This window comes from Lepidochelys olivacea (assembly GCF_965140295.1).
Source record: "Lepidochelys olivacea isolate rLepOli2 genome assembly, chromosome: 13".
In the NCBI taxonomy this organism is placed as follows: Eukaryota; Metazoa; Chordata; order Testudines; family Cheloniidae; genus Lepidochelys; species Lepidochelys olivacea.
This window is the reverse complement of record NC_140423.1, coordinates 6,628,236-6,640,804: the sequence shown is the minus strand read 5'-3', so window position 1 is coordinate 6,640,804 and position 12,569 is coordinate 6,628,236. Positions and strand designations below refer to the sequence as shown.

General features: G+C 42.4%; 2 protein-coding genes across 11 annotated transcripts in view; one reads left to right on the top strand and one right to left on the bottom strand.

The window, feature by feature from the left end:
- BIRC7 (baculoviral IAP repeat containing 7) overlaps positions 1-994 on the top strand; it is a 31,098-nt gene extending 30,104 nt beyond the window's left edge. For all 6 annotated transcript variants that reach the window (XM_084645793.1, XM_084645792.1, XM_084645791.1 and 3 more), the window contains one exon: positions 655-994. The gene's annotated coding sequence lies outside the window, so the exon portion shown is untranslated. The remainder of the gene's footprint in view (positions 1-654) is intronic.
- A 2,854-nt stretch (positions 995-3,848) lies between these two features.
- Positions 3,849-12,569, bottom strand: part of NKAIN4 (sodium/potassium transporting ATPase interacting 4) — a gene marked incomplete at its 3' end in the record, with an annotated part of 81,851 nt that continues 73,130 nt past the window's right edge. For 3 of the 5 annotated variants that reach the window (XM_084645327.1, XM_084645324.1, XM_084645323.1), the window contains 2 exons: positions 9,566-9,650; positions 3,849-4,224 (listed from right to left, as the gene is read on the bottom strand). In XM_084645327.1, the coding sequence (XP_084501453.1) occupies positions 4,215-4,224; positions 9,566-9,650 (95 nt within the window). Of the gene's footprint in view, positions 4,225-9,561; positions 9,651-12,569 lie in introns of those variants that run through there. The other 2 variants (XM_084645326.1, XM_084645325.1) reach the window with 2 other exon arrangements.

The window sequence follows — 12,569 nt, the reverse complement described above, 5'->3', positions numbered from 1 at the left end:
TTCAAATGCCTTGTGTATAGTTCAGCTGGATTGCAAAGGTCTTGCTTGTGCTTTGTAAAAGCAATGTAGTTGGTCTGAATTTAGACATCTACTTTGTGCCCCAGCTAACAACCACACTTCCTTCAAGACTTGCCACTGAGCTGTAGCCCTCTGATCTTGCAGGAGAACCTGAGCTTCAAAAGGGGATGGAGGAGAGTGTCTGTCTGTCTCCTCTAAACTTGGAAGGCTTTTATTTTTTGGAAAGGGGAAATTCTCCTGCTTCATCGCTGTTAACAAGGATGGGAATCCCTGCTTTGTGAAAAGAGTACTGGATTCCCTCAACAATCTGAGGCCTTGCATTTTTTCCACTGAGTAGCTGTGTTTGGGGATTGGAAAGCTGGCTATAAACACTGTTCTGGCACAAATCCTACAAAGCTACAAAGAATCTAATCTTTGTTCAGAACTTGATTTGTCATATAACTTGTCTCAGATGTATCTAGCAGCAGTGATGCTATAAATAAGCTCAGGTCTCCACTGAAGAAGCACCGTTCTATTCAGAACATGTCTTCATCAACTGCACAGAGAAAGGGGAAGGATTAGAGAAGTTACGTTGTGTAAATGAGGAGTTCCTCACAGAACTTGAATTCTGTGGAAAAACTCCTTCTGTCTTTGCAGAATCTCCAGTCTCTGACCTCCACTGAGGGCAGCCCCTTTTCCAACGCAGAAGGTGCTGCACGAGGATATCTCACTAGAAATGATGTCACTAGCAGTCTGGGTTACTGAACAACCTCCCAGAAGTGTCCTGCAGAGCTTCTTCCATGCCTGTCAGGAAACATCCTTTTGCTGGAAGATGACCATGGAAAAGTTCATTCCTAAATTTTTCCATTTACAGGATGAGTGGTAACTTCTTTTAGTTTAAAATCTGATGATTCTTGTCTGGAATTGTGATTTTATTTTTTAAGATATTGTTAGATCTTGGAGCAGATAAAGGAAAGTTTGCCTGCAGAGTAATTTATTCATGGGTTTGAAAAAATGATTTGCTAAGTCTGTAGATTTATACTTCACATTTTGGAATAAAAGCATCTTCTGTTACCTTTTTTGATTGGTCTCTCATGTAGTCTGGCCTATAAAATGCTTTAGTACAACATTCCATCAAGGCTGGGATCTGAGGGCTTGCCTGCTGCATCAGATTGTAGGGTTACTTAGTCTGCTAGACCATATCCTCCAATACCAGATTGTTGTGGGGGAATGGAGTGGTGTCCCTAGCTACCTTTCAGAGTAGCTCCCAAAACAGAGCTCTTCCCCTGTCTGGGGCATTAACCAGCCTCCAGCAAAACATCCTGTCTCTTCTAAGGTGTAAGCAGGACCACACTACTTTGTATCACTGAAGTCAAGCCTTTCTCTTCCTTTTATGTATATCGGCTGAGACTGAGGATCAACTGCATCTTCTCCCCAGTCACTGAAAGCCTGTCTGGTTCCATGCTCCTACACACCTAACAGGACTAGGTGACGCCAGTTAAGCTGTCTGGAGCCTTCCCAGAGCCCAGATGGAGGACATGCTCCTCCTGCAGAGGAAGGGGATATTATTCCACATAGTGCTATGTAGAGGCAAGAGGAATTGATATTTGAATAGCTAAAACCTTTCCCTGGAAGCTAATCAGTGGAGATGGGTGGAGTGTTTATAGATTTCTGCACTACCATAGAACAGAAGTGAACTTTTTGTACTTACAAGGTTGTTTGCATCCATTACAAACCCATAATGGCTCTAATACTCATTCATAATTAATCTGGGGGTTGTTCCTAGTTTTAATAGTTGTATTAATCTGAAAAGGAATATTTAAACCTCAAAACAGACTTAAAAGGCTGTTCAAGAGTAAGAACCAGCTTCAATTCAGAACTTGGCTCACTTTATTGTATTAGCAGGAGGATCACAGTGGTTTTAATGATGGGTATAATCAGGATACAAACTGAGATCCTGAAAGAAATCTTACTTGTAAAGTTAATCCAGTGTGGGCCATTTCTTTCAGCTGTGAAAAGCTACTACCTGGATTCATGCATTGTTCACACTGGTGTATGTCCCTTTACAACACCATGCAAGACATGTAATTTTAGTCTGTTAAATTATGCTTTTAGCCAGCAGAGGGCACCATTAACCTGACTATAACAGGGACCATAGGCTTGAAACCTTCAACTGCTCTTCATTCCTATAACACACCAGACATCAATGAAATATAGTTTCTTGGGTTAGCAAGACAGAGTATTGCATGGGCATACAATGATTCGAATTAGTGCACCCGAAACTGGAAGTGATTTTCTGCTAATGATAGAAATCGATGGAAGAAAAAGGAGGTTATAAGGTGTAAAATTAAGTCCCTAGTAGCTTGTCCTGACCTATCTCCGGAGCATCTACCCCATTTCAGCTCCCTTTGTTCATAGAACCTGATCTTGCACTGAGTGGGATGAGGAAGGTCCTCCAGGCCATCCTTAATTCCAGGGCCACTATTGCCATGGATTTAAAAGGTGGCACCTACTCAGTCTAGTATTTAGCTATCCAGTGGAATTTAAAGTTAGGTCTATACTGCAGCTGGGAGGGAGCAGCCCAGCCCAGGTAGAGGGACTCGCCCTAGTAGGGCTCAAGCTCTATTGCAAAACGTAGCAGTGCGGGCATTCCAGCTCCATCAGATAGGCAGCCTAGCCCCTCGAGGTCAGATGTAGGGGGGCGGGCGGGCTGGCTGAAGAGCCTGAGCTGCCACCTGAGCCACAACATCCACACTGCTACTTTTAGGGTTGCAACGCAAGTCTGTCTTCCTGGCATGGGACATTGCCTGCCAGCTGCAGTGTAGAGACACCCTAGGTGGGGGTTAGCGGAGACTCACTGTACTCTGTTAGCACTCATCCTCCTATCCACACCACACCTGCAGCATGCTTGCTTTGCAGGTCCACCCTAACTCTACCTATCTTCTTTCATGGACAATAACAGGGAACACTCTAATTCAATGAAATAGAAACAAGGAACTCTCCCTTGTGCCAAATGTGGCTTCACTTGTTTAACGGCTCTTAACACTCATTTTTCCCCTTTGTACAAAAAAGCAGATTGTCTTGCTGAACTGATCTAAAATAATGAACAATATAATTGCACTTGGGTCTATACTAGTGAGACAAGCTGATGGCTCAGGTTGTGACCGCGGTAGTAGAGGACTACTTTGCTCCACAGTAGGGTTCCTTCTCAGGCCTTGATCCTTACACAGTTAGGAGAGGCAACTGCTTTAAAAAACAAACAAAAAACCTGTTCCAGTAGATGGTTATTGTATTTATTTTTAATTACTGTGGCCAATGATGCAATTTAATTACAGTGATGTGTATCCCCTCTATCTTTCTCCCACCCCCTTAAAATAAAATTCTTCTCCACAAATTCCCACATGGACCTCTTGGCTCAGACCGCTCCTGGAGTAAATCTGACTGCCTTGTGGGTCTGTACGAGAGGTCTCTAATGCATGAAGAATTTGGCCTTCGCCTCTGCCTACAGCAGGAGCAGCAGTGTAAGTTGAGTGTACACAGACACAGTTGCTGTAAACTACAGTGTGCACTGGTGTGGCTCACCTAGCCTTGAAATTGGGCTAAGATGTACCAGGAGCAAAGCATGGCTTTGTTCGTCTACAATTAGGACTTTTTCACCAACATAGCTGCCCTGGTGGCTGAAATTGGGCCACCCACACTTCCCATGTGGACAAATCCTTCGGTTATAAAGAGTGGTGAATTCTCAGTAAATGCAAATAGCCTCCTCCCTGTCCCCCAGAGGTAGGGAGGGATGAGATTGTGTTGGGGGCTTTGTCCATTTAAAAAAAAAAAAAAAGTAAACTACAAAACTGTTGAAGCCTGAACCACCGGGATTGGCAGGACTTTATTCTTTATAGATCCATGGTGGAAGGAAGAAGTTCCCAGCTGTTCAACTCTGATGCTCAAGAGATAGTGAAGGGTTCCCCTTGGATGTGTTCATCTCAGCCAAGCCTGTCCCATCCATGGACTAACAGTTCATCAGGACACTCACAAACTGAAAACAAACCTAGAGGTCATTCATCAATGTACATTCATTGTGTAAAAAAACTGACATGGAATGGATTTCATTATCCTAGCTTTTCTTCTGCCACAGATCCAGACCAAGGATGGCTTCATTTCTTGCAGCGCCTTTGTTTGCTGGGTGTAAGAGGTTTATCAAGCTTGTGGATCTTCCTCACTTATGCAGGCCTGTGGGGGAGGGGGAAATCTATCAACTCAGAAGGCAAAGGTGAAATTTTCTGCATACGACAGTTTAAACAGTATTGAATCAGTAAGCACAAAAGAACTTTTGTTCTCCAGTAGTGCACCCCATATACATATGCGTTCTGCAGGACAGTTGAATGTACACTGGATGGTCTATCTATGGAACTTGCAAGCTTTGAAAATCAACTATCTCTACCACTAGGGCCAGATTTTAAGAAATACTTAGACACGTAGAGAGGCACCTAACTCCTATTGTGGGGCATTAGGCTCCTAGGCACTTTTAAAAATCCCACTCCATGCCTCTGTGCATCTTTAGGTGCCTAAATACCTTGGAAAATCTGGCCCTAGGACTTTGCATGCTCTGCTGGCAAAGCTGGAGGAATGTGAAACTTGTATTATTGCTTCTGGAGCTAGGCTCTTACAAGCTCACCTGACTATTTAATGTCATGAAATGCCCCACAATTGTGAAATGTTAAGGCTACACTGAAACAGCAAGGAAAAAAATGTGTGTGTGTGTGTATATATATGAGGTAGAAAATGCAATAATTAAGCCAGATGAAACCTCTGCAATTAAACTCACTGCAGAGGCAACAACCAGCAGCTGTGGTACAATGATTTAAAAAAAACAACAATTCAACAATTCCTAACTTGATTTTTTTGAATGCTTCAAACCAGAGCTGAATATGATTGCACTCTCCCTAGATCCCAGTATGGGAAAGGGAGCTAGTCCTCTAAGAGCTGCTCACCTGATATATCCAAACCTTATATGCACTTAAACTAAAGATAGGCCTGAACCAAAGTGGTGGATCCAAATACTCCTGGCAGCACTTGTATATTTTGGGTTTTTTTTAGAAACTGGAGCTGAGTTTGCACCTTGGGCCTATCTCTAATATACAATGGCCTCTGAGGTTGTGAGGACTGCCTTTTTTGTGTAGCTGTGATAAGGCAGAACTGCTCGTGTGTCTATCAGGTAGCAGGTGACCTAGTACAGTGCTGCTTTAACCCAGGGAGTACACCTGCATGTTATGGGTTCTATTCCCATTAGCCATTCCTCAAATGCTACATATGGGCAGCTGCCTGTGGGGTCAGTGTTGGTGTTGCCGTGCTCAATATTAGAGAACTGTCTGAAGCACAGTGGGATTGGTCAGTGGTTACCCAGTGGGACCCAGAGATGGGTGGAGTACTCCTGTTCCTCCAGCTGTTAAAGGACAGGCTTGCCTCGCTCTCAGGCAACCAGCTGCTGCCTAACAGCCACACTTACACAGCAGGGACTGCTCCACTGTATTAGATATGAAGACGGTAACTTTTAGCAACAAAACAGGTGACACATATAGAAAAATAATGTATTTAGTTTTTTTTATGCTTCAGTAACTGTCAGTAAAACTGGGCTAGATACTCACAACTGAAACCCAAAAGCTGGTGGAAATGTGCAGTTGTAATAGAACCAGACCAAGTTTGTAGATAGGTTCTCCAGCACTTGTGAACCTCTTGTGGAAACCCAGGCCCAGTTCCAGGCCCCTGTGGGAGCAGTTTCCAATGTGAAATAAATTTGAGACAGTTTTGATCTAAAATGAGGTGCTCAATGGCAGTTCCACTTTGAGATCTTTTCACAAACTCAAAGGATAAGGATGGTCTCTCTTGAACAAACAAAAATGGACTGGCTCTGACACAACAGGGTTGAAGTGATGGCAATGGGTCATGATGGGTCTAACATCAACACAAGAGCACTCCACGTGCTCCACCTGGCAAGAACTGTTTCAGGTTAAAGACCTTGTTGACGAGTAGTTTTAAGTACTGTAAAATGGCCCTGAGCCGGCACTCAGCATGGAGCAGCCTCTCCACATGAGCCCCAAAGAAGGCAGTGTTGCAAAGAGACATGGCCTGAATTTCAGCCTTAGCTAATGAAGGATAAAACTGTTGAGCCTCCTATCCCTCATTCATGAAAGCTTATTAGGCTGGGAATGCTCTCTGACTCTGCCTGGGGAGAGGGTTGCTTTGAGTTTTCAATAACTCCTTTGTTATCCTACTCTTTAATATTTTGACCCAGATGCTCATGCACTGAAAACCCTCCAGTCCTAACAAGCCTTGTATCCACATTCCTTAAAATATTAGTATTAAAGTTAACAATTAGTGCAACCCCTTGATGGGCAAGCAGCAATTAGATTGATTAAGGGCAACTGACTTTCACAGTAAACCTTTACAATATTTTTTCCACGCTCTGTTGACTCTGTTTGTATTCAAAAGCAGTTTAATAAAAAAACACCCCCCAAAATAATCCTTACGGCCAGTGCAGATTGAAATAGAAATAATTGTAACATGCATGTATTTATAACGACTTGTTGCTGTGTATGTGTGGCAAAGTTTTTAGTTTAAAAACTAAACATATTTAAATATTGCAATTGTAAGCAACGATGCAGCATGCCAGTGGGGTTTTTAAACAAAGAACTAACAAACAGCTAGTGGTTGTAAGAGTATTCTCGGCTAATTGGAAGCCCACAATCACAATTAAAAGCAGCTCAATCTATTTATTTTATCCAAGAGAAGGTTAAGAGGTGACTTGATCAAGGTACCTACGCGGGGAAGAGATTTTATAGTTGGTGGCTCTTTAATGTAGCAAAGACATAATGAAATCCAAAGATTGGAAGTTGAAGCTAGACCAATTCAGACTAGAAGTGAGGTACAAATTTTTAATAGTGAGGGCAATTAATCATTGGAGCAAGTTACCTAGGGTCATGATGGATTCTCCATCATTTGAAGTTTTTAAATCAAGGCTTGGTGTCCTTTTTTAAAAGATACGCTATAGCTTAAAAAGACATTACGGGCTTGATGCAGAATTCAGTGGGTGAGGTTCTCTGGCCTGTGTTATGTAAGATGATCTAATGGTGCCTTCTGGCCTTAAGATGCTGTGAGAATTCAGAAGCATATTCAGTGAGGCGGGGAAGAGAGAGAAGGAGACAATAGAAAACAGGTTCAGAGAAAGAGAGCATTGGGAGGATAGGATGGTAAGTGATCCCGTCAGGAAAAGGGCAGGTAAAACTGGGGTGAAGGGGGTAATCCCATTACAGTGAGAGGTTGAGATTGGGGTGATTCCATTACAGAGAGGGCTGGGGTGAGCCCATTATAGAAAGAATGGCTGACTGTGGTGAGGGTAGAGTGATTCCATCCAAAAAAGCAAACACCAGTCCAGCATGGGGCTTTGTTTCGACTGACTAGCATTGAAAAGGAATTTGGATTCTCCCAGGTAGCAATCACCAAAACATAAATAAGCTAAAAAGCATGTGCCCCTGTTGCTCAGCTGCCACTAAATGTTAATTCTGGAGGAAGGCAGAAGCATTTACTGATGTGCACCCTCCAAAGCAGGTTATGAGATACCTGAACAGTGGATAAGAAACCATTCAATTATTACAGAACTATGATAAAGATATGGCTCTCCCAGGAAAAGAACCCAATAATGAGGCCTGGGCTCCCGTTACTCCCAGATTACACGATGCTCTAGCATCAGTATATAGAAATTGTTTCTTCTTTGTGTCCAGCTCCTTCTCCTCCCCCTCCTGCAAGGTGTGCATGGACGAGGGGTAAGAGCCCAGACTGGTAGTAAGCAGAAGTCATTACAAGCTGCTGCCTATTGTGAAATATATGGGTGCTGTCTATCCAGTGCTTGGTAGCTAACCGCACACCCCAAAGTAAACAGCACAGTAGCCCTGTGTACAGTCTCGGAGGATCATGGATTGGAAATGGAATGAAGACTGTATTACTCTTGAAGCCAAATAGGGGCTTTCTACACTAGTGGGGTTTTGTAAGGAAACTTACATTGATACTCTCCAGGCTGCTCCAGCTTGTGAAAGAAGCCAACACTGGTAAGTGAAGTCTTCCATCCACATAACTATATAACTATTTTTAAGAAAAAAGCAACCTCATCTCTTTTTGTGTGTGCAAAAGTGCAGTTTTTCTCCACTGCACCAGGTCAGTAAATCAAGGAGCTGCCCAGGAACCCTGCAGCTTCCAAAGATGCAGGAAAATCCCATCCCACAATGACAAAGTGAGAGGGAAAAAAATCGATATTTCATCTCCAGCACCATCCCTCCTCAGAAGGCCACGGAGCCCCTTAGCTATGAGAAACTGAACTTCTCTTCAAAGCTCACCTGTTCTTCTGGGCTTGTGCAGCGGTGACACAGGGAGTCGGAGTGCGCCTGCACATATGCATTTTAGGAGCATCTGCCCAGACCTGTTTTAAGATCAATTTCCTCCTTCCAGCCCCACGTCTCCCTCGCCTTTTGTTTTTTGGGAGAACTCTGCTATAGCATTAGATTTAAAATCATCCTCCCTTAAGGGTTTCCGCACACTGCGGTGCTCTCCTGAAGAGTCCATGCAGAGAGTAAGGGACATTCAATGTCTGTAGCTGTAACCACAGACGATACTAGCCTTTCAATGTAAGTATCTAATTAAGAAGCAGCTCTCAAGTGGACCGCACAATAGCTCTTGTGCAATGAAAAACAAAATGGGGATTATCAGAGGACAGGAGTTAGAATTCAGTGATGGATCTAGGGTAGGAGTGTGAGGGGGATGGTTGTGAAGTGACTTGTCTTTTGCCCGAGCTCTACTACAAGGACTGTATGTATAAGCCACTCTTTCTATGGGAAACAGAATTCCAGCAAAATGAGCTCACAAGGCCAAATCTGTATCATCCTGCATGTAAACCAGAAAACACCCAGACATGGGGGAAATGCCCACTTTCCACTGCACAGGGTGGCTGAGAAGTGGAGAATCTACACAGGGAGACCATGCCAGCCTCTGCATGTCATGGAGCCAAGTCTTTAGGGGGTCACTCCATAGCAGAGGGCTTGTAGGAGGGGGACTGGCAAAGGCCTCGAGTGGAACTGCACAGATGTAATGAACTAAAACTCTGTGTTATGACTGGCTGGGCACAGAGCTGAGATGTAATTTTAATAGCTAGGCAAGTGCTCCCTACTTTGCCTCTATGTGTGGGGAGGGGCGGATTCTCTGCCACCCTCTCCATAACATGCACACAGTTACCTTGCACAGAGCTCTCTTACCGAAACTTAGCATGGGGGATTAGAATTTACTCCATCATAAGAGGCCGTATTGATGCCATATTAGAAACCAAGGATGGCACACTAGCATTCACAGCTTGAGCCCAGCCACACCCTAAGGTTGAAAGAAATCGACTTCACCCCTCCCAGCGGTCTGCCCCTGCTAAGTGTCAAACCCTGACAAGGGAACACCTGCTAGAGAAATCCACCTATTAGAGAGTAAATGGAGCAACCCTGAGCCACCAAGCTGAGAGGCACCACATGCCAATACTTACAGGTACGTCTGCTTGCACAAAAGGTTGGTAGGCTTTTCATTGACATGGTAGAGAGGAAATGGATCAAATCCACCAATGAAATCAACTGAAAGAAATCAAAACCCAAATAATAATAAATAAATAAAAAACATATGGCAGGGATGGTGACAGGAAAGCTGGTGCATGGCATGACGTAACATAAAATGGTGCAAAGAACAGAAAGATGATTACCAACAGCCCTTTGTTTGGCACTTATTTATATACTTGGGACCTAATACAGACTGGAAAATTCTGCTTATAAAGACCACTCGACCTAGACCTCTTGGGAAAGGAAACCGTTCAGTGTGTGAACTCCAGCTACTGCAGAATTTTCAAACATGGGGGTAGGGAACCCCTGAGGCACCCCTCCCCACTTCAAATCATCATCACGTTGTGTCACAGCGTATCAGCCATGAGAGGAAAAGCAGACCGTGGCCATTCAGAAATGTGCTAACAGAAAGACTCTGAGTGATGGTAAGGGAGTGGATGTCTGCATGAAAGCAGGGAGCAAGCAATACTTCTGAAGGTTGTCTCCCCAAGGGCGATTTGCTTGCTTTTAGGAAAACAAGAAAGCGATAGCAGCAACCGGTTTATTGTAAACCATCCCAGTGCCCCTGAACTTGGTGGTTTTCAGTTTTCTTCAATCTGATTTTTTTTAAATCCATAAAAATATCTAAAATGCTTCCTTTCCCCAATGCTCAAATAATGACAATGGAACTAGTCAAGGGACTTTTTACGAAATAATTTCCCCACAGCCCACTATCAGAGTTTTCCAGATGATCTGATTAGGAGAATCTCTCAGGGTTCTTCTAAAATTAATCATATTTTTAGACTATGTGGCTCCAACAATATATTTAAAGATTAAGGTTAGGATTTTCAAAGGAACCTATGGGAGTTAAATTTCAGTGGGGCTTGGGTGTCTAACTCTCTTGGGCTTCTTTGACAAGTCTACCTATGACATTTTGTAGATGTTCAACTTAAGAAAGATTCTCATAGAGAATGCCGGACTGGATCAGACATGCTCCATGCAGGCCAAGTATCTGATCTCCTACAGTGACTATAATACCAAGTAGCGTAGGAAGTTACAGAATATTCTCTCCATAGGGAAAGTTTCTTCTTAAACCCCATCAGTTAGAATGTGGTTTACGCCTTGAAGTAAGAAAGTTGATGTCCCTTCCAAACATATTTTTAAAAAATATAACTCTGGATATTCTCATTAACCATATAACCATTCAATTTTTCTTTCCCGAAGGTGGCACTTTTAAGCTTCAGTTACATATTTTTAAAGGTTGTTAGTAATTTTATTAAATATTTTGTACACACACAACCTAAAATAGAAAGAGAAGCATGAAAAACATTACAAATATGTTTAAAAATATTTAGAAATTGAACTTCCCAGCAACTATCAAAATCTTTGTTCTGACAGACAGCAGGACACTGCTGTTGTGACATTGGAATGACTAGAATATAGGTAAAATTTTCAAAAGCACATAGACGACATAGGACCCTAATCCCAATGACTTTCAATGATACTTAGGCTCTTAGGGCCAGATTTTAAAGGAATTCAGATGCCTAACTCTCAAGGATTTCAAAATACCTTTAAAAATCTGGCATCTACCTGCCTAAGTCACTTTTGAAAAATAAGATTTAGGCACTCAAATCAGTTAGGTGCTTTTCAAAATGTTTCCTGATAACTTCAAAAATAATAATTGGCCAAGATTTTTGAAAGTGACTAGCGGTTTTGGTTGCCTCTGTTTTTGGGTGTCTAACACCAGAGATATTAAAGAGACCTGTTTTTCTGCAAATGCCTATCGCCCGCTCCCTGAAGATAAGTTTTCTCAAGTTTGGCATCTAGCAACTGAGGCACCCAAAATCCTAATCACTTTATAAAATCCTGATCATAATTCACTGGTGCTACCATCCATAGATTATGGTGCATTAGCACATCTAAAACACTCTTGCCCACAATCCAGTGTTAGTGGATCCCATTGCTGTGTTTTCTCATGAAAATCACGTTAGCCCTGGCCTCCTGATTAAAGTTTCTCAGCACTCATAATTACTTCATGCTGCACATCAAAGGAACATTTAAAAGAAACCACAAATGGAAGAGAAAATTAAAACGCAACTCAAATTTGTTCAGGTCACTGAAAGGATCTAATGCTGTGACTGCAAAATATTGATGGTGTGTCATTGTTAATTATTCAAGCTGGCATTTCAGCTCTGAGCCTGAGAAACTGGGATAGAGCGGAATTTTAAAAATTCTGAAATTAGCAGCAATACGTTTCTAAATCATTCATTCTACTTGTAATGGCTTCTGGTGATGAAACCATTGTATTTAAACAATGTTTTAAAAAATAATATTAAAAGTAACATTGACTTTAAAGCCCCTTGGGCAATACATACAGATGACATTCTTGGTGAGAGAGGGGAAAAGATGATGGAGCAAACCTTGTTTTTTCATTACTTATAATACAGGCCGTTGTTAAACAGCTAGCCTAGCTCTAAGCAAGTAATCAGTAAAGGCACTATGGTCGAGACAGCCAAGCAGGAAGCAAGAGATAAATAGAGAGGGCAAGCCAGACTAGTAGTATATTTCATTAAACCCATTTGAAATAAACTTTCTCACTTACCTTCTAACATCTAATTCAAACCCATTATTTTTCAGCAAACACCCTTGGCAGCGAATCTTTATAGGATAAAGCTTCTCACATTAATGTAAAGGGCTAGAAGCCTCAAAGAAGTAACAGTGGTATATAAAGCCTTTGGGTCAGCTCTTCAGTTGAAGTAAATGGGTGTAGGTCCATTGACTTGAACAGAATTATGCTGACTCACACCAGCTGAGGATCTGTCCCTTAGATGCAACCCAAAGAAACATGCTTCTAAAGAGAACATCCCATACTGCTACTTAGAATCTATGGACCCAATCTTTGTGCACCTAAAATCATGGGGTTCAATGGGAGTTTTGGAAATGCAGGAAAAGGCTACA